This window comes from Oncorhynchus mykiss, chromosome 25 (assembly GCF_057628025.1).
Source record: "Oncorhynchus mykiss isolate SJ-2025 chromosome 25, ASM5762802v1, whole genome shotgun sequence".
Lineage (NCBI taxonomy): Eukaryota > Metazoa > Chordata > Actinopteri > Salmoniformes > Salmonidae > Oncorhynchus > Oncorhynchus mykiss.
The window spans coordinates 24,143,454-24,169,107 of record NC_143046.1 but is presented as its reverse complement, the minus strand read 5'-3'; the positions used below and the strand labels follow the sequence as shown (position 1 = coordinate 24,169,107).

Sequence of the window (25,654 nt, the reverse complement as noted above, 5' to 3'; positions counted from 1 at the left end):
ATAAAATCCCTTTTGTTTCTCACGCTGCTTTCTTCTGTTGAAGGTAATGGTCTTTCTGTCTTAATCTGTCTGTGTGTGTGTGTCCTCAAACTCAGAGAACAAGGAGAATCTATCATATTGCCTGTATGGATATTACCCTCAGCCTTGAGATTTCCGAGATTCATTCAGTGTGTGTATACTTGTGAGAGTGCATAGTGCAAGCTTTGCAGTATAGCAGTGATGACCCAGGTGTGCTGCCTTCCTCCAGCCCTGGGGATAGGAGCAACCACTGCCCCCCCACCCCCCCTAACTAACTGACTGTTTACAACCTTTTGGCTGTCTTTATATGGGCACTGGGGTGATGCAGTGCCAAGCGCTCCAGAGCTCATGGCAGCTTTACGAGTAGGCAGACCAGGTGGGGGGCAGGCAGCGGAGAGGGGTACAGTCATAGCATCATGTGGCTGGGAATGCCAACTCCAAAATTGTTACCACATGTACCATCCGTAACCCCTGATGAGAGAGCGGTCTCACCCTCATGGTCCCATCGCTGGAGGGAGGCCCCCTTGGTTGTACTCCGTCTACTAGGATATTCCCCTAGGCTGAGCTACGGCACCCTTCGGCGAAGGCGATCTTGGGTACACACGTTCATGGAAGCTACCTCGGATGCAATGCCACCTTTTGATTCATGTGAAACGCTTTATGACGAGCCCTTTTAATATGTACTCCATATGCCTCAGACCAACCCTCCATCTCTCTACCAGATATACAACACTATAGGCTTGTAACTAGCTACGGGAGGTGGACAGGAGGTGAGTTTGTTTTCCTCTTGACTTGTTCATTTTCCTTCCTCACAAGGAACTGCATTTTCCATAGGACAGTATTTCCATAGGACAGTAATTCCATAGGATAGTAATTCCATGGGACAGTATTTCCATAGGACAGTATTTCCATAGGACAGTATTTCCATAGGACAGTATTTCCATAGGATAGTAATTCCATGGGACAGTATTTCAATAGGACAGTATTTCAATAGGACAGTATTTCAATAGGACAGTAATTCCATAGGACAGTAATTCCATAGGACAGTATTTCCATAGGACAGTATTTCCATAGGACAGTAATTCCATAGGACAGTATTTCCATAGGACAGTATTTCAATAGGACAGTATTTCCATAGGACAGTACACAGCAACTGTAATCCCTTCCTGGTAGCTGTTCTACATGACATCATATGGAGTGAAATATACAGCTTATTGCAGATTCCAGAAGGTATGCTACCTTTCTCAACAGTTAGCTCGTTTTAAGGGCCTTTGGTGTTCACTTGTCATCAAAGTCCATTTCATGTGAGTGTTACAGTCATTGAGCTCTCTTCCTGTGTAGTCACTGTTGGGGTGCCAGCGACCCTGCTTTCGTGAGAAGCATTCGTCGGGAAAGAACAGGTTGCATAATGATCTCTCTTCTGACGTACGCCCGGGGAGAAAACAGCTTTTTAACAGGCAGATTCACTGGCCCCTGTGCCCCCCGTCTCCCACTCCGAGCTAGTTTGTTTTGCAACAGGCTGGGCTGCCTTCATCCGTCCTCTAGCCCCAGCCCTGGTGCTGCACTCCCCTGCCAGACGCCACAATGGCCCTGGACCAGGATATTTATCTGGCGCTTGTCTGTTTTAGGGGGTGGGGGGATACTGATCCCCAGAGATGTCAATACAACCTTGGAATACATCAGTGGACCTGTAAAAAAAAAACTTTAACTTTAGGGAGGTTGATTAGTCACTGTCATGGTGGGTCGGGGTCATATGATGGGAAATGGGGTATTTGCTTTGGGGTGGTCGTTGAAGACCAGACTACATCCTGCTGGCTAGAATCCTCTTGTTTACTAACTAGCTTTACTTGTAAAAAGCTTTAGGTAGGTCAGAGTAGGGCCAGGAGCTCAAGAGAGAAGCTCCAGGGCCCATGGATGAGGTAAACTGTGGAAGGTTGTATTGTTTAAGTGAGATTGAAAGTGTTTCTTGTTGACAAGACAGAAGACATAATATTTGTGTGCATGATAAATTAACCTCTGTATAGACTCCTCAGGCCCTCACGTTCAATCTAGGGATTGTATTAGCAACCCAAAGATGAGACCGCTAATATTTGCCCGTCCCCATATAAATATGAATCTTTACAATGGATGGCTTGGAGATGACTGACTTCTGTGTTTATTTCCGATAATAACTACAACTTTGTATCCAACCTACTTTCTCCATCCCCGTTATCCTTTATAAGCGTGTCTCAATAATGGAGTTCTGGCTTCTGCCATTTGGCAAGTGTTAGTGAGTGTTTGACAGGGGGACTTTGTGTGTGTGTGTGTGTTCGTGTGCGCGGTTTGATATCAGTTGTTTTAGTGTGTGTGATGTGCGCCAAGTGGTAAGCTGCTCTGTGCTCATCCTGCTGTGACTCAAATCCAGAACAGGCCAGTGTGATCAGTGCCAACGTGTATGTTGCAGTTTTATGTGTGTGTGTGTGTGTGATATTCACCTTTAGGCCAGTGTGAGTCAGCTAGTGTGGACGCCCGGCTCTGTCATTAATCAGCGGGCAGAGCAAGTCTGGGTTTTCCGTAACCTACTTTCAGTAAGAGAGGAGAAGGGCAGAGGTGAGATAGGGGGAAAGAGGGCTTCCAGTTGGTTTCTATAAATGTTTCACTGAGAGGTCATCGTGGCCCGTTAACCCAGGCGGCTTCTTATCATTACAGCACAGCTTAGGAGATGGAACGTCCTTAGCTTTGGGATAAATCCAGTCTTAGCCCACATCTGAGGATGGAGGAGGGAAAAGGATAGCTGAGAGGAGGATAGCCCAAGGCTTAAATATTTACAAATGACATGTTTTGGAATGACCAGAGGCGCCTTTGTGTGTGTGTGTGTGTGTGTGTGCGTATGTTAAATAGTTTGACACACACGCACACGCACACACACACACACGCACAGGCTCATTCACACTGAGCTTCATACTGAGTCCCAACACATGGATCAATAGCCAGCTCAGTAGTGGAGCAGTAATACGTTGTCCATGTGTTCGCCAGCTGTGGGGAAATAGTTATGTGAGGACACAGACAGACATGCTTTAACCCTCTCTCCTTCACTTCACTGACCAGAGGAAGTTTGTCCAGTGGAGTCATCAGCTGAGTTGACCACTAAGACCCTACTCTATTTATTGTTACATGGACTTGTCTCTTCCAGAGCCAGACTGCTGATCTGGCGTCATTAAACAAGCAGACGGGTTGGGATTTCTCCGCTCCAACTGTAACAATTAAAACATTTTAAATGGTCCATGGAAAACATAAATACTGTACAATAGGAATGCACTGACTGCCAAGTGAGATCTATTGTGTGTTACATGGTGTTCATTACCTCGTCAGCAATATGAGGTTAGGGGCTACTGAGTTTACACAGCAACACAGAGCCAGTGGGAGAAGGTGTGTGTGTGTGTGTGTACACACAGAGAGTGGGAGAGAGGGAGGAAGAGATAGCCACTGTAGAGGGGGCTATGCAGTGCCTTTCCATACAAGGAGAGGTAGGGGGCGAGAGCCAAAGAGAGGGGGGAGGAGAGAAGGGGAATACAAGGGGATACAATGAAGGAGGAGGGTTGTAGAAAGGTATATCTGGAGAGAGAGACTGATAAGGCTCCCTGATCCTGCAACCACACGGAGTAGAGAGAGAATAAGAGAGAGTGGTTGGAGCTGTCCTCCTGATATATCCTCTGTCACTGACCGACTCGTACTGACCAGGTAAGAAATTCAGTCTGCATCCCTTCAGACACTGAGTACCGGCATGAGTATTAGTGAGCGTGTGTGTGTGCATGTGTGTACTGGTAAAAACTGCACGTCTCTAAATGTTTTTATATTTGTGTGTGAGTCTGGATTTGTGTGTCCCTGTGTGTGTGGGGTGGTACAGTGTGTGTTTAAGATGCTATGTTCGTGTGTATGTTCCGGTTACCAAAAGGCAATGGTGAGAGGGCTGTCTGAGTGGTGCCTCTTTCCTCCTCTATGTCTGGGTATGAGGCTGAGTATGAGGCTGAGTCTGGGCTGAGTATGAGACTGTCTGGGCTGTGTCTGAGTATGAGGCTGTCTGGGCTGTGTCTGGGTATGAGGCTGAGTCTGGGCTGAGTATGATGCTGTCTGGGATGTGCCCGAGTATGAGGCTGTCTGGGATGTGCCTGAGTATGAGGCTGTCTGGGCATGAGGCTGAGTATGAGGCTGTCTGGGATGTGCCTGAGTATGAGGCTGTCTGGGCATGAGGCTGAGTATGAGGTTGTCTGGGCTGAGTATGAGGCTGTCTGGGCTGAGTATGATGCTGTCTGGGCTGAGCCTGAGTATGAGGCTGTCTGGGATGTGCCTGAGTATGAGGCTGTCTGGGCATGAGGCTGAGTATGAGGTTGTCTGGGCTGAGTATGAGGCTGTCTGGGCTGAGTATGAGGCTGTCTGGGCTGAGTATGAGGCTGTCTGGGCTGAGTATGAGGCTGTCTGGGCTGAGTATGAGGCTGTCTGGGCTGAGTATGAGGCTGTCTGGGCTGGGTATGAGGCTGTCTGGGCTGAGTATCAGGTTGTCTGGGCTGAGTATGAGGCTGTCTGGGCTGAGTATGAGGCTGTCTGGGCTGAGTATGAGGCTGTCTGGGCTGAGTATGAGGCTGTCTGGGCATGAGGCTGAGTATGAGGTTGTCTGGGCTGAGTATGAGGCTGTCTGGGCTGAGTATGAGGCTGTCTGGGCTGAGTATGAGGCTGTCTGGGCTGGGTATGAGGCTGTCTGGGCTGGGTATCAGGTTGTCTGGGCTGAGTATGAGGCTGTCTGGGCTGAGTATGAGGCTGTCTGGGCTGGGTATGAGGCTGTCTGGGCTGAGTATGAGGCTGTCTGGGCTGAGTATGAGGTTGTCTGGGCTGAGTATGAGGCTGTCTGGGCTGAGTATGAGGCTGTCTGGGCTGGGTATGAGGCTGTCTGGGCTGGGTATGAGGCTGTCTGGGCTGAGTATGAGGCTGTCTGGGCTGAGTATGAGGCTGTCTGGGCTGAGTATGAGGCTGTCTGGGCTGAGTATGAGGCTGTCTGGGCTGAGTATGAGGCTGTCTGGGCTGAGTATGAGGCTGTCTGGGCTGAGTATGAGGCTGTCTGGGCTGAGTATGAGGCTGTCTGGGCTGAGTATGAGGCTGTCTGGGCTGGGTATGAGGCTGTCTGGGCTGAGTATGAGGCTGTCTGGGCTGAGTATGAGGCTGTCTGGGCTGAGTATGAGGCTGTCTGGGCATGAGGCTGAGTATGAGGTTGTCTGGGCTGAGTATGAGGCTGTCTGGGCTGAGTATGAGGCTGTCTGGGCTGAGTATGAGGCTGTCTGGGCTGGGTATGAGGCTGTCTGGGCTGGGTATCAGGTTGTCTGGGCTGAGTATGAGGCTGTCTGGGCTGAGTATGAGGCTGTCTGGGCTGGGTATGAGGCTGTCTGGGCTGAGTATGAGGCTGTCTGGGCTGAGTATGAGGTTGTCTGGGCTGAGTATGAGGCTGTCTGGGCTGAGTATGAGGCTGTCTGGGCTGGGTATGAGGCTGTCTGGGCTGGGTATGAGGCTGTCTGGGCTGAGTATGAGGCTGTCTGGGCTGAGTATGAGGCTGTCTGGGCTGAGTATGAGGCTGTCTGGGCTGAGTATGAGGCTGTCTGGGCTGAGTATGAGGCTGTCTGGGCTGAGTATGAGGCTGTCTGGGCTGAGTATGAGGCTGTCTGGGCTGAGTATGAGGCTGTCTGGGCTGAGTATGAGGCTGTCTGGGCTGGGTATGAGGCTGTCTGGGCTGGGTATGAGGCTGTCTGGGCTGGGTATGAGGCTGTCTGGGCTGAGTATGAGGCTGTCTGGGCTGAGTATGAGGCTGTCTGGGCTGAGTATGAGGCTGTCTGGGCTGAGTATGAGGCTGTCTGGGCTGAGTATGAGGCTGTCTGGGCTGAGTATGAGGCTGTCTGGGCTGAGTATGAGGCTGTCTGGGCTGAGTATGAGGCTGTCTGGGCTGAGTATGAGGCTGTCTGGGCTGAGTATGAGGCTGTCTGGGCTGAGTATGAGGCTGTCTGGGCTGAGTATGAGGCTGTCTGGGCTGAGTATGAGGCTGTCTGGGCTGGGTATGAGGCTGTCTGGGCTGGGTATGAGGCTGTCTGGGCTGGGTATGAGGCTGTCTGGGCTGAGTATGAGGCTGTCTGGGCTGAGTATGAGGCTGTCTGGGCTGAGTATGAGATTGTCTGGGCTGAGTATGAGGCTGTCTGGGCTGAGTATGAGGCTGTCTGGGCTGAGTATGAGATTGTCTGGGCTGAGTATGAGGCTGTCTGGGCTGAGTATGAGGCTGTCTGGGCTGTCATTGTACATAAGAATTTGTTCTTAACTGACTTTCCTAGTTAAATAAAAAATACAAAGTGTCTGGGCTGTGTCTGGGCTGTGTCTGGGCTGTGTCTGGGCTGTGTCTGGGTTGTGTCTGGGCTGTGTCTGGGCTGTGTCTGGGCTCTGTCTGGGCTCTGTCTGGGCTCTGTCTGGGCTGTGTCTGGGCTGTGTCTGGGCTGTGTCTGGGCTGTGTCTGGGCTGTGTCTGGGCTCTGTCTGGGCTCTGTCTGGGCTCTGTCTGGGCTCTGTCTGGGCTGTGTCTGGGCTCTGTCTGGGCTCTGTCTGGGCTCTGTCTGGGCTCTGTCTGGGCTCTGTCTGGGCTCTGTCTGGGCTCTGTCTGGGCTGTGTCTGGGCTGTGTCTGGGTTGGCTGATGATAATGAATATGTTGGTGCTGTTTCTGTGTTGATGACAATGAATGTACCTGTGCTGTTAGTCTGTGTCAGTGGTATGTGGTGTGTCTGTGGTCTGTGATGTGGTGTAAGTGATTTGTGATGTGGTGTGTCAGTGGTCTGTGTTGTGGTGTGTCAGTGGTCTGTGATGTGGTGTGTCAGTGGTCTGTGGTGTGTCTCTGGTCTGTCTGTGGTGTGTCTCTGGTCTGTCAATGGTGTGCCACAGGTCTGTGGTGTGTTAGTGGTCTGTCATTGGTCTGTGGCGCGTCAGGGGTTTGTGATCTGTCTGGTGTGTCAGTGGTGTGCCACAGGTCTGTTGTATGTTAGTGCTCTGTCATTGGTCTGTGGTGTGTCAGTGGTTTGTGGTCTGTCTCTGGTGTGTCAGTGGTCTGTCTGTGGTCTGTTAATCTTGGTGAGTCAGTTTCTGGTATATTTCATCCTGCATCCTGACTGCACTCCCAACCCTTCTATTTCTAACGTCAGTTAGTCCCATACGATGACATACTGATTGTTGAGAGATTTGAACAAAACAACTTTCCATTGCCACTGTCAAGACTCGAAAGGGAGAGGGATATTGAAAGGTTGTTGCATGGTATGTGATGTTTCTATAGGTTAACCTATCTGCATGGTATGTGATGTTTCTATAGGTTAACATATCTGCATGGTATGTGATGTTTCTATAGGTTAACATATCTGCATGGTATGTGATGTTTCTATAGGTTAACATATCTGCATGGTATGTGATGTTTCTATAGGTTAACCTATCTGCATGGTATGTGATGTTTTTATAGGTTAACCTATCTGCATGGTATGTGATGTTTCTATAGGTTAACCTATCTGCATGGTATGTGATGTTTCTATAGGTTAACATATCTGAGCCCCCTAAACAGCTGGCAAGCACAGAATGCAGACAGTTAAAATGAGCCAACACACAAACCCATCATACAACACATTGTCCCTGAAGCCTATTTCTAGTGCCAGATAATGTTACCTCTAATGTAGGCTGCTCCAAACCTCTACTTTTCTTCTCATGGTGTATCACCAGTAGGCTCCAGCGACAGGTCACTGTTTGCAGCCGTATATGTCAGCATGTTAACCATTCCCCTCTAAATGTATATTATGAACCGCAAAGTTTAACAGGCAATAAAAATACCATGAGTATGGAAGCAGAGAGGAACCTGCTTTGATCGCACAGTTCTGTCATCTGATCATCTCAGCGGCTGCAGCTCTGCTGTTCCAATACTGCAGGGAGGAGGGACTGGCCATATTGGCCACACACATTATTATTATTATTTTATTTCACCTTTATCTAACCAGGTAGGCCAGTTGAGAACAAGTTCTTATTTACAACTGCGACCTGGCCAAGATAAAGCAAAACAGTGTGACAAAAACAACAACACAGAGTTACACATAAACAAACGTACAGTCAATAACATAATAGAAAAATATATGTACAGTGTGTGCAAATGTAGAAGAGTCGGGAGGCAAGGCAATGAATAGGCCATGGAGGCGAAAAAAATACAATTTAGCATTAACACTGGAGTGATAGATGTGCAGATAATGATGTGCAAGTAGAGATACTGGGGTGCAAAAGAGCAAGAGGATAGATAAAAAATATGGGGATGAGGTAGTTGGGTGTGCTATTTACAGATTGGCTGAGTACCGGTACAGTGATCGGTAAGCTGCTCTGACAGCTGATCCTTAAAGTTAGAGAGGGAGATATAAGACTCTAGCTTCAGTGATTTTTGCAATTCGTTCCAGTCATTGGCAGCAGAGAACTGGAAGGAAAGGTGTCCAAATGCGTCCAAAGTTGCTGCAGGGGGTGCTGAGATGTAAGCCGGGGTAGGGGTAGCCAGGTGGAAAGCATGGCCAGCCGTAGAAAAATGCTTATTGAAATTATCGATTATCGTAGATTTATCGGTGGTGACAATGTTTCCTATCCTCATTGCATTGGGCAGTTGGGAGGAGGTGCTCTTATTCTCCATGGACTTTAGTGTCCCAAAACGTTTTGGAATTAGTGCTACAGGATGCAAATTTCTGTTTGAAAAAGCTAGCCTTAGTTTTCCTAACTGACTGAGTATATTGGTTCCTGACTTCCCTGAATAGTTGCATATCACGGGGGCTATTCGATGCTAATGCAGAATGCCACAGGATGTGTTATTGTGCTGGTCAAGGGCAGTCAAGTCTGGGGTGAACCAAGGGCTATGTCTGTTCTAAGTTCTACATTTTTTAGGTCACCTAACAGTTGGGTCACCTAACAATACAAACAGTACCTAACAGTACGAACTTTGAAGATAAATGGGGGCAATCAATTCACATATGGTGTCCAGGGCACAGCTGGGAGCTGAAGGGGGTCTATAACAAGCGGCAACAGTGAGAGACTTGTTTCTGAAGAGATTCATTTTTAAAATTAGAAGTTCGAACTGTTTGGGCATAGACCTGGAAAGTATGACAGAACTCTGCAGGCTATCCCTGCAGTAGATTCCAACTCCGCCCCCTTTGGCAGTTCTATCTTGTCAGAAAATGTTATATTTAGGGATGTAAATTTCAGGATTTTTGGTGCCTTCCTAAGCCAGGATTCAGACACGGCTAGGACATCCGGGTTGGCGAAGTGTGCTAAAGCAGTGAATAAAACAAACTTAGGGAGGAGGCATCTAATGTTAACATGCATGAAACCAAGGCTTTTACACTTACAGAAGTCAACAAATGAGAGCGCCTGAGGAATGGGAGTGATTCTGGGGGCTGCACGGCCTGGGTTAACCTCTACATCACCAGAGGAACAGAGGAGGAGTAGAATAAGAGTACGGCTAAAGGCTAAAAGAACTGGTCGTCTAGTGCGTTCGGAACAGAGAGTAAAAGGATCAGGTTTCTGGGCGAGGAAGAATAGATTCAAGGCATAATGTACAGACAAGGGTATGGTAGGATGTGAGTACAGTGGAGGAAAACCTAGGCATTGAGTGACGATGAGAGAAGTTTTGTCTCTAGAGGCACCGTTTAAGCCAGGTGAGGTCACTGCGTGTGTGGGGGGTGAAACAAAAGGGCTAGCTAAGGCATTTTGGACAGGGCTCGAGCCTCTACAGTGAAATAAGACAATAATCACTATCCATAACAGCAATAGGCAAGGCATATTGACATTAACGAGAGGCGTGTGTGCATGTGGGCATGTGTGATCATAGAGTCCAGTGAGTAGCTAGGCGAGCTGGAGACACAACGATTCAGACAGCTATTGAGCCGGGGCTAGCAGATGGGCTTCCGGGGGACGTCGCAACGGACGAGCCTGTTGAAACCCCCTCGGACTGTTACGTCGGCAGACCAGTCTTGATGGGTCGGCGGGGCTCCGTGTCGCCAGTAACGGGTCCAGGCTAATTGGCAAAAGAGGTATTGTAGCCCAAGAATTGGCTGATGGACATCTTCGGCTAGCCAGGAGATGGGCCTAGCTCAGACCCTGGTTTGATTCCAGGCTGAATCACAACAGGCAGGGATTGGGAGACCTATAGGGCGCCGCACAATTTGGCCCAGCGTCGTCCGGTTTGGGGTTTGGCCGGGATAGGTAATCATTGTAAATAACAATTTGTTCTTAACTGACTTTTACATTTGGTGCAAATATAACAAATGTGGTGCTGTTGAGAGTAGCCCTGTGTGCTAAAGCTGTGCTGGACAATGGCAAAAGTACAGAGAACTGGGGCACACACACATTCACATTCTCACACATTCTCTCTCTCCTCTCTCTCTCTCTCTCACATGCATGCACGCACGCACGCGCAGTACAGTACAGTTGAAGTCGAAGTTTACTTACACTGAGGTTGGAGTCATTAAAACTTGTTTTTTCAACCACTCCACAAATGTATTGTTAACAAACAATAGTTGGTTAGGACATCTACTTCGTGCATGACACAAATAATTTCTCCAACAATTGTTTACAGACAGATTATTTCATTTATAATTCACTGTATCACAATTCCAGGTGGTCAGAAGTTTACATACACTAACTTGACTGTGCCTTTAAACAGCTCCAGAAAATTATGTCATGGCTTTAGATGCTTCTGATAGGCTAATTGACATCATTTGAGTCTAAACCCTAACCATTTTCCTGTTGAGGACACTTTTGATTGACACTTTACTTCTCTCTGTGTCCACATTAGATGATGTCATCGGAGCTCCTGTCCTTTGGTTGGCTGCAGCAGCTGCTGGTGGTGCTCCTGAAGCTGACCCTGTCCTTCGCCATACCGACCAATGGGACAGAGTGTACAGCCAAAGGCCCTGCCTCCTACATTCTGGTCTTCACGGGTCACTGGAGCCCCCAGACGTTCCCTAAACAGTACCCACTGTTCCGTCCCCCCGCACAGTGGTCCAAACTCATGGGTAAGATGAGACACAAACTCAGTCCAAAATCAGGCCCTAACCACTACCAGACACTTCATGATATCCCCTTGATGATCAGAAAGAAGTGGATGTAAACACATATACAGCATAAGCTCCTTACAGTATTCCAAACCATATTGGTATTGTCTCAATTATCTATAATGGCCTCATCTTTGCCTTTTTCCCCTCATGGCAACTGGTTGGTGAATGGAAAGGACACTCATTCCTTCACTCATCTCTCAAGTCCTTTCACTTCAGGGCTCCCAATTGAAAAGGGGGACCGAGGGGGGCTATTTTGAGAGAGAGCAGGTCAGGGATAGCAGGCCAGTCCGGGATAGCAGGCCAGTCCGGGATAGCAGGCCAGTCCGGGATAGCAGGCCAGTCCGGGATAGCAGGCCAGTCCGGGATAGCAGGCCAGTTCGGGATAGCAGGCCAGTCCGGGATAGCAGGCCAGTTCGGGATAGCAGGCCAGTCCGGGATAGCAGGCCAGTCCGGGATAGCAGGCCAGTCCGGGATAGCAGGCCAGTCCGGGATAGCAGGCCAGTCCGGGATAGCAGGCCAGTTCGGGAAAGCAGGCCAGTCCGGGAAAGTCTTTCCTCACCTGATCAAGTGTTGGACGTTTGAGGGCTCACAGCTGGCCAATTAACCCGCCTCGGGCCTCTCTTTCCCCCCATAGCCTGGCCCTGCAGTCCCCCTGCTCCAGCCAACCTCCAGCCCCACACACATGGGGAGAGACAGAGAGACACTAATGAGGAAAGCAGTGAAGGGGAGGTAGAGAGTGGTGAGGCAGTCAAGCAAAACACTACCAGATGAAGCAGGGTGGCTACCTTTCTCTCTCCCTCCTACTCTCTCTCTCCTTATGTCTCTCCTTCTGTCTCTCCTTCTGTCTCCTCTGTCTCTCCTTCTCTCTCCTTCTGTCTCTCCTTTGGTCTCCTTCTCTCTCCTTCTGTCTCTCCTTGTCTCTCCTTCTGTCTCTCCTTCTCTCTCCTTCTCTCCTTCTGTCTCTCCTTCTCTCTCCTTCTGTCTCTTCCCCCTACTCTCTCTATCCTTCTGCCTCTTCCCCCTACTCTCTCTCTCCTTCTGTCTCTCCTTCTCTCTCCTTCTGTATTTCCTTCTCTCTCCTTCTGTCTCTTCCCCCTACTCTCTCTCTCCTTCTGCCTCTTCCCCCTACTCTCTCTCTCCTTCTGTCTCTCCTTCTGTCTTTCCTTCTCTCTTTCCTTCTCTCTCCTTCTGTCTCTCCATCTCTCTCCTTCTCTCTCTCCTTCTGTCTCTTCCCCCTACTCTCTCTCTCCTTCTGCCTCTTCCCCCTACTCTCTCTCTCCTTCTGTCTGTCCTTCTCTCTCTCCTTCTGTCTCCTTCTCTCTCCTTCTGTCTCTCCTTCTCTCTCCTTGTCTCTCCTTCTGTCTCTCCTTGTCTCTCCTTCTGTCTCTTCCCCCTACTCTCTCTCTTCTTCTGCCTCTTCCCCCTACTCTCTCTCTCCTTTTGTCTCTCCTTCTGTCTCCTTCTCTCTCCTTCTGTCTCTCATTCTCTCTCCTTGTCTCTCCTTCTCTCTCCTTGTCTCTCTTTCTGTCTCTCCTTGTCTCTCCTTGTCTCTCCTTATGTCTCTCCTTGTCTCTCCTTCTCTCTCCTTCTGTCTCTCCTTGTCTCTCCTTGTCTCTCCTTCTGTCTCTCCTTGTCTCTTCCCCCTACTCTCTCTCCTCTTCTGCCTCTTCCCCCTACTCTCTCTCTCCTTCTCTCTCCTTCTCTCTCCTTGTCTCTCCTGTCTCTCCTTGTCTCTCCTTCTGTCTCTCCTTGTCTCTTCCCCCTACTCTCTCTCTTCTTCTGCCTCTTCCCCCTACTCTCTCTCTCCATCTGTCTCTCCTTCTTTCTCCTTCTGTCTCTTCCCCCTACTCTTTCTCTCCTTCTGTCCCTCTCTCCTTTTCTCTCCATCTGGGGGCTGCTGGCATCCTGGAGGCATATGAGTGCTAAGATGTTTTTTAGGGTGTGGTGGGGTCAGATATCTTACCTCACTCAGGGAGGGGGGAAAGGGGGATCAGGATCTACTTGGCTCTGCTGCCCTGCCTTACCAGCGTGGATGGATGGCAGATGCGTGTGCCAGAGATGTGTGTGCGCCAGACTTGATCTCTGCATCACTGTCTCTGGCCGCCGTTGGTTTGTCTGGCTTCCAGAACTACCAGCCATGCCCTGTCAGCCTGCCAGAGGGGGATGGCCTGTTTCTGCATATAGAGACAGTAACCTTGCACATGCTGTAGGCCCTGGGGACATGGACATGTCTCTGATGACTTTAGACTGGAGGCCACCAGGGGTCAGGGACATGGGGCCCAGGGAAGAAAGTTATACAAGAGAGTCATTAGTCAGAGGGGCCAATGAATGGAGTTTGTTACAGCTGGAGAAGAAAACCATGACCCATTAGGGGTCTGGGAGTTGACGAGGGGGATCATTTATTTGCAGGAATCATTTGAAACGTGACATGTTATTATTGGGTTTCGGGGACTTGATGCTTGTAGGAAACCTGTTACTATGGAAATTAAATTAAGTGTGTAAGTGACGGCGGTTGAGGAGAAACAGGATCATGTGTGTTTTTTTGGGTGTGTCTGGAGTGTGTGTTTACGTGTGTGCGTGTGGTGAGGTAAGGCAGAGATGTTATGAGACAGACTGAGACTGTGGTTGCTGACCCTCTGCAAGCCAAATAACAACTGATCCTGGGCCAGGTCAAATGTGGCTTATAATGGGAAGTGATGGGACTAAGAACATAAGAACATCAGTTCTTAAGGGCATTGAGAGAACAAAGGCAACCATCCGTCCCAAAGTAAAGAAAACAGTGGGACTGTAAGATATCAGAAAGGGGGGTGTAAAGATCTTAGTATTAGTAAAGGTATTGGTGTGAGGTGTGAGTAAAGGTCTTGGTGTTAGTAAAGGACTTGGTGTGAGGTGTGAGTAAAGGTCTTGGTGTTAGTAAAGGTCTTGGTGTGAGTAAAGGTCTTGGTGTTAGTAAAGGTATTGGTGTGAGGTGAAAGTAAAGGTCTTGGTGTTAGTAAAGGTATTGGTGTGAGGTGTGAGTAAAGGTCTTGGTGTTAGTAAAGGTCTTGGTGTGAGTAAAGGTCTTGGTGTTAGTAAAGGTATTGGTGTGAGGTGAGAGTAAAGGTCTTGGTGTGTGTAAAGGTCTTGGTGTTAGTAAAGGTCTTGGTGTGAGTAAAGGTCTTGGTGTGAGTAAAGGTCTTGGTGTGAGGTGTGAGTAAAGGTCTTGGTGTTAGTAAAGGTATTGGTGTGAGGTGTGAGTAAAGGTATTGGTGTTAGTAAAGGTCTTGGTGTGAGTAAAGGTCTTGGTGTTAGTAAAGGTATTGGTGTGAGGTGAGAGTAAAGGTCTTGGTGTTAGTAAAGGTATTGGTGTGAGGTGAGAGTAAAGGTCTTGGTGTGTGTAAAGGTCTTAGTATTAGTAAAGGTCTTGGTGTGTGTAAAGGTCTTAGTATTAGTAAAGGTCTTGGTGTGTGTAAAGGTCTTGGTGTGAGTAAAGGTCTTGGTGTGAGTAAAGGTCTTGGTGTGAGTAAAGGTCTTGGTGTGAGGTGTGAGTAAAGGTCTTGGTGTGAGGTGTGAGTAAAGGTCTTGGGATGAGTACCTTTTTTACATTTATTTTTAATTTAACCTTTTTTTTAAACTAGGAACACATTCTTACTTACAATGACGCCTACCTGGGAACAGTGGGTTAACTGCCTTGTTCGGTGGCAGAATGACAGATTTTTATCTTGTCAGCTAGGGGATTCAATCTTTTCGGTTACTGACTCAACGCTGTAACCACTAGGCTACCTGCCGCAAATAAAGGTCTTGAATGCAGTGAGATGAACTGATGCTAGATGAGAGAATGATGACATTAAGGAAGGAGAGATGCATTTTCAGAGGATTAAAAAATGACTTGTCTCCCTGTCCTCTCCCAACAGCTATCACCCATAATAAGCAGCACCGGCTGTTTCAGGAGGGGGCGCTGGCTAGTATAGGGGTGCAGAACTTTGCTGAGTTAGGGGTGACGGTAGATCTGGTGAAGGGGGCGAAGGATGCCAGGAAGAGACGAGCGGTCGGTGCCATGTACAGAACAGCAGGCATCGCCACTGGCATCGGGCACAGCTCCACAGAACTGCTGCTGCAACCACGGAGCTCACTGGTAGGCATGATATACACACACGCACGCACGCACACACGCACACGCACACCACTATTTACACACACGTTACTGCTTTCCCTAAACCTCTCCACAACCCTTTCCAAGGTCCAGTTCCTCTCTCTCTCTAAAGATACAGACACGCCATTACTTTATCAACTCTGTTCTGCTCTCTGCTCCCACCACAAAACCTTAGCAACAAACACTCCTCAACTCAATCCATAGTCAACTCATGACCCGGCCCCACCAAAGACAAACCCCTTGACTCAATCCACCCTCCCTGACCAAACACTTTGCTAGTCTTTTCCAGTGTTCCAATCAGGCTAAGTTTAGCATTCAGCCCTGTGGCCACAAACTCCCTCATCCGTTCTGCCTGGTCTATGTCTGCTGTCTCCCCTGATGAACTTAGGGCCCGGGCTGGGGCTTAGGCTGGAATGTTAGGTTGGGACTGGAGCGGCTTTCTGGGGCTTGGGCTGAAGCTAGGAATGAGACTGGTACTGGGAGGGATGCTATCCAGAATAGGTGGGTTCTAGGCTGCCTTTGGTTGGGACTGGGAGGGATGCTATCCAGAATAGGTGGGTTCTAGGCTGCCTGGGGTTGGGCCTGGGAGGGATGCTATCCAGAATAGGTGGGTTCTAGGCTGCCTAGGGCTGGGGCTGGGACTGGGAGGGATGCTATCCAGAATAGGTGGGTTCTAGGCTGCCTGGGGTTGGGACTGGGAGGGATGCTATCCAGAATAGGTGGGTTCTAGGCTGGCTGGGACTGGGAGGGATGCTATCCAGAATAGGTGGGTTCTAGGCTGGCTGGGACTGGGAGGGATGCTATCCAGAATAGGTGGGTTCTAGGCTGACTGGGAGGGATGCTATCCAGAATAGGTGGGTTCTAGGGTGCCTGGGGTTGGGACTGGGAGGGATGCTAGCCAGGATAGGTGGGTTCTCGGCTGCCTGGGGTTGGGACTGGGAGGGATGCTAGCCAGGATAGGTGGGTTCTCGGCTGCCTGGGGTTGGGACTGGGAGGGATGCTATCCAGGATAGGTGGGTTCTAGGCTGGCTGAGGCTGGAGCTGGGACTGGGAGGGATGCTCGCCAGGCTAGGTGGGTTCTGGGCTGGGACTGGGATGGATGCTTGCCAGGCTAGGTGGGTTCTGGGCTGAGTTTGGGCTGGGACTGGGAGGGATGCTAGCCAGGCTAGGTGGGTTCTGGGCTGGGGCTGGGACTAGGAGGGATGCTAGTCAGGCTAGGTGGGTTCTGGGCTGGGGCTGGGACTAGGAGGGATGCTAGTCAGGCTAGGTGGGTTCTGGGCTGGAACTGGGAGGGATGCTAGCCAGGCTAGGTGGGTTCTGGGCTGAGGCTGGTGCTGGTGCTGGGACTGGGAGGGATGCTAGCCAGGCTAGGTGGGTTCTGGGCTGGGACTGGGAGGGATGCTAGCCAGGCTAGGTGGGTTCTGGGCTGAGGCTGGTGCTGTTGCTGGGACTGGGAGGGATGCTAGCCAGGCTAGGTGGGTTCTGGGCTGGGACTGGGAGGGATGCTAGCCAGGCTAGGTGGGTTCTGGGCTGAGTTTGGGCTGGGACTGGGAGGGATGCTAGCCAGGCTAGGTGGGTTCTGGGCTGGGGCTGGGACTGGGAGGGATGCTAGCCAGGCTAGGTGAGTTCTGGGCTGGGACTAGGAGGGATGCTAGCCAGGCTAGGTGGGTTCTGGGCTGGGGCTGGGACTAGGAGGGATGCTAGTCAGGCTAGGTGGGTTCTGGGCTGGGGCTGGAACTGGGAGGGATGCTAGCCAGGCTAGGTGGGTTCTAGGCTGAGGCTGGGGCTGGGACTGGGAGGGATGATAGCCAGGCTAGGTGGGTTCTGGGCTGGGGCTGGTGCTGGGACTGGGAGGGATGCTAGCCAGGCTAGGTGGGTTCTGGGCTGGGACTGGGAAGGATGCTAGCCAGGCCAGCGGGCGCGAGAGAAGTGGAGAGAGGGTGCGAGACAAGTGGAGAGAGGGCGCGAGACAAGTGGAGAGAGGGCGCGAGACAAGTGGAGAGAGGGCGCGAGACAAGTGGAGAGAGGGCGCGATACAAGTGGAGAGAGAGCGCGATACAAGTGGAGAGAGGGCGCGATACAAGTGGAGAGAGGGCGCGATACAAGTGGAGAGAGGGCGCGATACAAGTGGAGAGAGGGCGCAAGACAAGTGGAGAGAGGGCGCGAGACAAGTGGAGAGAGGGGGAGAGTGGAGGGTGCGTAGTTCCTGAAGGTGAGGTGCTGGTGACCAACATTTTGTTTATTAGTAATTCCACTGCCTGTCTTCGCCTGGAGCAAAAACAACCCCCATGAAAAGCATCTCCCTCCAGTGCTGGCTGCCCCATACTGAAGGCTAGCAAAAATGCTGGCGTCTGACTGTGATGTCTGTGCTGGTCTAGCCAATCTGTTTTTAGATCAGCGGGCAACAAGGCTGAGAACTGGGATGGAGATGTCAGCCTTTGTGTGGAACTGACAATGATAGATCAAATTGCCCGCATCTGGAAATACACAAAGAGAAACACACATAGGCTAATGCACGCTCGCTCACACACACACACAAACACACACACACACAATGTTGCTGATCTGTGCGTGTTGGTAGGCACAAATTATGTGTAAGCCTACTGCAGCCAGAACCAATCCGATCTACTTTGCATGAGGAAACCACTGCATTTCTACAGACTAGTGCTTCCAGAGAAAATCGGACAGTCATGCATATTTCCCCTAAACTTCTGGTACTGCCAGGTTTGGGCGGGTTGAGGTTGGGGATTTTTCATTCTCTTGACTGGGGCCTGGGATTCTGTGGGCCCTGGGGAGATCATGCCTAGATGGAGTGTCAATATTAGGTATCAGTGTGTGTCAGTGAGTGTCTCTGGCCTTCAAATCAAATTTGATCAACACGACAACACCTTATCCCCCTTAGGAGACTGAAAAGATTTGGCATGGGTCCCTTAAAAAGTTCTACAGGTGCATCATTGAGAGCATTGGTTATTGGTCTTTGGTTATGCTGGATTACGTGATATGACGTGCTATTCTATAAAATCATTTCTCCGTAATTAATATTACCTGATTGAGCTAATCATGTAAATGTAATTAACTAGAGAGTCGGGCACCACAAAATAATATTTATAGAGCTGTTATCTTCCGAATAAACTCTTAAAGACCTAGTAAATTGCTGGTAAATTGAATACGTTGTAGTAACGTCGTTGTGTTGTAGACGGGATACTCTGTCTGTTCCTTCCTAACCCTCGTTTGCATCTGCTGTTGCTAACTCAATGGCTAGGAGGTATCACTTCTGCAGTGAATACGAGTTCAAAGTTCATACCATTCGCAACCAAAGCTCACGCTGATGTTGGCTTCGTTCTGTAGTTATTATCTGAACCATTCTGACATTGGACCGTCGTCCTCACGTCCTCGGAAACAGGAGGTTATGTTGTCATCAAGGGCTTATATAGGAAGGAAGAGGAGGGTGTGTTTGAAAAGTTTTATAGCCCATGTACCTTCACAGGGGCGGGCCACTGAATGAGGAGAGCCCTATCTTATGAAAACCCAAATCAAACATTTTAGAAGCTAAAATCACATTTCATCCCATCACGAATAATTTAATATTCAAACATTTAAATTGAACAACAATTCCACGTGAATCCGATAACTCTGATGTGTAGACTTTCCACTATAGAGCTTATGTCATCTTATCATTGATGAGAATGTCTCAGATGACAACCGAACTGACATCATATTCATGAAGTACCCCCGCATATGTTCAAGTGGTCGGATTAGCAGAATATAGTTCATTTCCCCCCACCTTCTGATGTTCCCAGAATCTCCATGTTAACCAAGGGGTTTGCAAATGTAACATCAGCAGAGTAGAGAGAGGAAAAAGGGGGAAAGAGGTATTTATGACTGTCATAAACCAAACCCCAGGCCAACGTCATGACAATCCTGACTGGTTGCATCTGCCTGGTATGGCAACTGCTCGGCATCCGACCAGGCGCTACAGAGGGTAGTGTGTACGGCCCAGTACATCACTGGGGCCGAGCTTCTTGACATCCAGGACCTATTTTATAATTTTTATCCCATTTTCATGGTATCCAATTGGTCTTGTCTCTTTTCAGTCTTGTCTCATCGCTGCAATTCCCGTACGGACTCGGGAGAGGTGAAGGTCGAGAGACGTGCGCCCCCCGAAAAACAACCCAGCCAATCCGCACAGCTTCTTGACACAATGCCCACTTAACCCGGAAGCCAGCCGCACTAATGTGTTGGAGGAAACATCGTACACCTGGCGACCGTGTCCGCAACAGGAGTCGCTAGTGTGCAATGGGTCAAGGACATCCCTCCCGGCGACACCCTCCCCTAACCCGGACGACACTGGGCCAATTGTGCTCCGCCCCATGGGGCTCCCGGTGTCGGCCAGGCTGCGACAGATCCTGGACTCAAACCCAGAAACTCTAGTGGCACAGCCTTTGACCACTGCGCCACTCGGGAGGCCCTTTAGGACCTATATACTAGGCGGTATATAGGTGCCACACTATCCCATCCAAGCCCATCCATCCTCCCCTATCCAAGCCTGTCCACCCCACCCAATCTTGTCCCAGCCCTGCCCAGAGCCCTGAATAGCGGGCATTTAACCTCATACAGGAAACAGCGGACACACTTCAGGCTTTTACACAACTAGGACCAATTTTGTCCACCCATGTGTGTGTTAGCATCAGCTATAACCCTGTCTTATTAGCACAGCCAATATTACACAAACAGGATCTGAATAGTGTACTGGAACTAAACTCTCTCATTCCCACTCTCCTACTCCTTCCCTCCCTCTATGGACACAGCTCTCTCTGATGGTGAAAGTGATCCCCAGCCCTGATTGGTTCGTGGGGGTGGACAGTCTCAACCTCTGTGAAGGCGGCAAGTGGAAACAGGAAGTGACCCTTGACCTTCAACCCTTTGATGCAGGAACGGACAGCGGCTTCACTTTCTCCTCTCCCAACTACCCCACTGTCCCCCAGGAAAACATCACACGGGTGAGATAGATGACTTCTCCCCTCTTTCACTTTCACCTGAGGGGGAAAGAGGGCCATGGAGGTTACCCCTTCCTCTGTAATGACTAGGCTTTAAATAGACCAAACATAGCCTGTATCGGGGAAGCGGCCCACCCTCTTTTATGTAGGTATGCTGCTAACATTACCCCAATATGAAAGACTTGAAAGTGTAGGCCTAATTTAGTTTTCCCACCAACATAATGTCACAGTTCAAGCACACAGCTTTGAATTATTAATGAGTACCGGTAATAATCTGATTTTATTTTGTGTTTTAGGGTTTGTTGTTGACAGTTTTCTATGTGCTGTTGTCCCCCTCCAGATTACTTCCCAGATGCCCAAGCACCCAGCCAACTCCTTCTACTACCCCCGTCTCACAGAGCTGCCGCCCATAGCCTCCATACGGCTAACCAGACAGAGACGTTCATCCTCCCGTCAAACTCCCATGTCCAATCACATTCTGCCTCACCCTATCCACCCTCAACGCTTCTCAGGTAGGTTGACATGGACACAGTCGTGTGCATGCCTATTTCAAATCTCTCTCTTTCTCTCACTCTGTTTATCACAATTCAGTGTATTTATGTGCTATTAATTCACTACATTCTCTCTCTCTCTCTCTCTCTCTTTCTATCCACCTCTCAGAGACACCTTTGGATTGTGAGGTGTCTCTGTGGTCATCTTGGGGTCTGTGTCTGGGGCCCTGCTCCAGTGGAGGGGTCCGCCACCGTACCCGCTACATCCTCCTGTGGCCAGCTAACGCTGGAGCCCCCTGCCCTGAGATGGAGGAGCAGACCGAGTGCACGGCACACAACTGCCTGAAGCCCCAGTGACCCCTGACAGAGTAGGGTGAAGTTCCCCTAGACACCGATCTAAAGCCTTTCAGGTTCAGGCCAGTAAGGTTAGGATTCGGTTGGGAACGGTAAGCTGATCCTAGAACAGGGGGAATTTTTAGTTGGAGCGACTCCCATGCCCATCTCCAAGTTTACACTGGGACTCATACACATTGCCGGACTCTGAGAATTATGCTACACCACAATAATGCAAGCAAGGGACTCTTTCACTGCAGAATGCCAGTTTTGTATTAAATGGAGTTTACTTTTTGATGTGGTCTTGTTATAGAGTACTAAAGTCAATCTAAAGTCAAACCAGTCCTCTAATACTTTTCCTTGAGGACTTGTATTAAGAAACACTGTTGTTGATCGATGACAAGCACCCACATGGTAAAAGAGAACAATGACATTATCAGTGGACATAAGAGAGGCACAGCTATGTAGAGTATGTCCTTGCACATAAATAATACTCTCTTACTTTGTGGAACCTGGGGCATTGATTTATATGGGAATCTTACATGATGCTCAGCTCAGCGCACAGCCTTCATTCAACAACCACACAGACAGATTTATAAATACCCTTTTCACAAGACACAACTGAAGGCTAACTATAGCCCAGTACCCCATGTCAGAAACCCATGTCAGAAACCCTAGCCAAGAGAGGGACAGTTTTATAAAATAAAAAGGGATACAGGTTTTGTTTTTGCAGTTATTTCTGTTCACTCTTTTAATTTGTAGGACACATTTTGTATATACTGTATGTTATGTTGTGTCTTGTGTAACTCATGATGAAATAAATACAAATGGAGGAGTTTTCAGTAAATAGAAATGTCTGTTTCCTTTGATTTCTGCCAATGCCAAGGGAGCTGAACAATCTTAATGTGTTAGTTATGAAAAGGCCTTGTCCAAATGCGAAACTGCTGTCACACTGAAGAATGCCCTTGAATTATGTCTAATAGGAGTTTCAGTAATCCACAATTTATTTGTGTCGTATAATTTTAACAGAATTATTACTGCTTTATTGGTCTGGCTAAGGCCTTTACCTACTAAATGAAGACATGGAGTCACTAATAAATATCACTAAACGACATGGACATTGATTCAGTAAATGAAGGCTATATCAACAGATATACAAGAGGGCACTACACTCTTAACATTAAATGAATGAAAGAAAATGCATTTGTATCACTATTCAGTAGGCCTTATTCAAGGCACAATGAAGCTTGATGTACAAGTACACCCCCTGGACAGGACGCTAAGGTCTCTATTCAATCTGTTAAGTTTAAGCATTAAAGATGGGGCCTATGGAGTGGCACAGCGGTCTAAGGCACTGCATCACAGTGCTTGAGGCGCCACTACAGACCCGGGTTCGATCCCAGGCTGTGTCACAGCCGGCCGTGACTGGGAGACCCATGAGGTGGCGCACAATTGACCCAGTGTCGACTGGGTTGGGGGGGATTTGGCCGGCTGGGATTTCCCTGTACCATTGCGCTCTAGTGACTTGTGGCAGGCCAGGCACCTGCAAGCTGACCCTGGTCGCCAGATGGACAGTGTTTCCTCCAACCCATTGGTGCGGCTGGATTCCGGGTTAAGCGAGCAGTGTGTCAAGAAGCAGTACGGCTTGGCAGGGTCGTGTTTCGGAGGAAGCATGGCTCTCGACCTTCACCTCCCCTGAGTCCGTAGAGGAGTTGCAGCGATAGGACATGATTGTAACTAACAATTGGATGTCACGAAAAAGGGGTAAATAAAATTAAAACATAAAAAAATACAAATACTGTTAGCGTTACACATTCCACGATAGTGCTGGCTGAACACAGATTCAGTTTTCAAAACCTTGTACACACACCAACACTCTTCATTGTCCAATAATGAGTTATCAAACAAGTGTTCTATTTAATTATGCAGTAATATCTTGCTTTTATTATCTCCATCCTCGACAACTCGGATGAGTGCTGTGTCTGTGACATGGTGTTTGGACATGCAGTGCGTTTTTAAATGTTATGGCACCACCTTGTGGTTGACACTGGGACACATTAATTATCTTGTAGGAGTGGGCGTGGGGTCATCCCCCCCCAAAAAACAAAGAAATTTTTTTTTTTTTTAAAGATACTCAGTCAGGCTTTCAACTTACTCTTGAAAGTTGTAATAGTAGAATGCACAAGATGCAATTTTGAAATTGGGTAGTGCATAATCAGTTTTCTTCTTGTCATTTCAGTCATTGCCAGTGGTGGGAAAAAGCACCCAATTGTCATACTTGAGTAAAAGTAATGACACCTTAATAGAAAGTGAGTCACCCAGTAAAATCCTACTTGAGTAAAAGTCAAATATTTTGGTTTTAAATATACTTAAGTATCAAAAGTAAAAGTATAAATCATTTGAAATTCCTTATATTAAGCAAACCAGACGGCACCGGTTTCTTGTTTTTTTAAAAGGTATTTACTGATAGCCAGGGGCATGCTGCAACCCTCAGACATAATTTACAAACGAAGCAAGTGTTTAGTGAGTCTGCCAGATCAGAAACATTAGGGATGACCAGCGATGTTCTCTTGATAATTGTGTGAAAAGATTTGGCATGGGTCCTCAGATCCTCAAAAGGTTCTACAGCTGCACCATCGTGAGCCTGGTATGGCAACTGCTCGGCCTCCGACCACAAGGCACGACAGAGGCTAGTGCGTACGGCCCAGTACATCACTGGGGCCAAGCTTCCTGCCATCCAGGACCTCTTTACCAGGCGGTGTCAGAGGAAGGCCCTAAAAATTGTCGAAGACTCCAGCCACCCTAGTCATTGACTGTTCTCTCCGCTACCGCACGGCAAGTGGTACTTTCAAGTATTTTTACTTAAGTACTTTACATCACTGGTCATTGCATATCCAGAACCCTCTTTTACGCTGCTACTCTCTGTTTATAATCTATGCTTAGTCACTTTAACTCTACATGTACATATTACCTCAATTACCTCAACTAACCAGTGCCCCTGCACATTGACTCTGTACCGGTTCCCCCTGTATATAGCCTCGCTTGTTATTTTACTGCTGCTGTTTAATTATTTGTTACTTTTATTTTCAATTTTTTACTTAACACGTATTTTTATTTAAAGCATTGCTGGTTAAGGGCTTGTAAGCAAGCATTTCACTGTAAGGTCTACACATGCTGTAGTCAGCACATGTGACAAATAAAAATAGATTTGAATTAGACAATTTTCCTATCCTGCTGAAGCATTCAAAATGTAATAAGTACTTTTGGGTGTCAGGGAAAATGTATGGAGTAAAACGTGAATAATTTCCTTTAGAAATGTAGTGAAGTAAAAGTATAAAGTTGTAAAAACTATAAATAGTAAAGTACAGATACTCCAAAAAAACACAAGTAGTACTTTCAAGTATTTTTTACTTAAGTACTTTACATCACTGGTCATTGCATATCTTAGAGAGGTATTATTTATAACTTGTCATAAATGTTCAGATCAACTAGCCCATTTCACCTAAAGTTTTTTAGCTAGGTTTTTTAGCCCATAGATTTTGTTGTAATGTTTGTCACTTAAGTATCACATTAATACACATTAGACATAGCAAAATGTACAGAATTGCAAGAAAAGGAGCTTTAATTATCCATGCACCGTCACTTTACCTCTATCTACATGTACATATTACCTCAATTACCTCAACTAACCTTTGCCACCACACATTGACTCTGTACCGGTATCCCCTGTATATAGCCTTGCTATTGTTATTTTACTGCAGCTCTTTAATTTACATATCTATTTTTTTTACTTAACACTTCTTTTTCCTAAAACTGCATTGTTGGTTAAGGGCTTGTAAGTTAAACATTTCACTGTACTTACACCTGTTGTATTCGGCGCATGTGACAAATAAAATGTAATTTAAAACTGCTAAATGTTCTATGCACACCATGACAAAATGTGCAGAACTGCATGAACCTGCAAAATGTTCTATCTGCCAGCAAGAGGGGTGTCAACAGTTCGTGTCATGGACAGTGCTTGTACCCATAGAAATAGACAGGGTGCGAGATGCTCCCCAATGCTAGGATGGGGGCCTGATCGGAAAAAGTTTTGGAACCCCTGTTGTAGATGACTATTTCAAATCTAAAAATCTAATCTGATTTGTCACATGCGCCGAATACAACAGGTTCACCTTACAGTGAAGTGCTTACTTACAAACCAGCAATGCAGTTTTAAGAAGAAAAAAAAGTAAATATATATATAAAACAAATAATTAAGGAGCAGCAATAAAATAACAGTAGCGAGGCTATAAACAGTGGGTTCCAGTGCAGGGGCACCGGTTAGTCAAGGTAATATGTACATATACTGTAGGTGGAGGTAAAGTGACTATGCATGCATAATAAACAGAGAGAGCAGAAGCAAAAACATGGGGAGTAGGGTGGGGACAATGCAAATAGTCTGGGTAGCCATTTAATGAACTGTTCCAGAGTCTTATGGCTTGGGGGTAGAAGCTGTTAAGGAGCCTTTTGAGCTAGATTTGGCGCTCCGTCACCGCTTTCCGTGCGGTAGAAGAGAGAACAGTC

The 25,654-nt window shown here is 48.0% G+C and overlaps 1 protein-coding gene across 1 annotated transcript; it reads left to right on the top strand.

Moving 5' to 3' along the window:
• The first annotated feature begins 3,580 nt into the window (after window positions 1–3,580).
• LOC110504801 (spondin-2) lies at window positions 3,581–21,938 on the top strand. Its single transcript, XM_021583618.3, has 6 exons — window positions 3,581–3,738; window positions 10,877–11,096; window positions 15,032–15,252; window positions 20,079–20,270; window positions 20,608–20,779; window positions 20,928–21,938. Exons 2-6 carry the CDS (start codon window positions 10,877–10,879, stop codon window positions 21,113–21,115), a joined length of 993 nt encoding a protein of 330 aa, XP_021439293.2. The 5' UTR covers window positions 3,581–3,738; the 3' UTR covers window positions 21,116–21,938.
• Window positions 21,939–25,654: the final 3,716 nt, after the last annotated feature.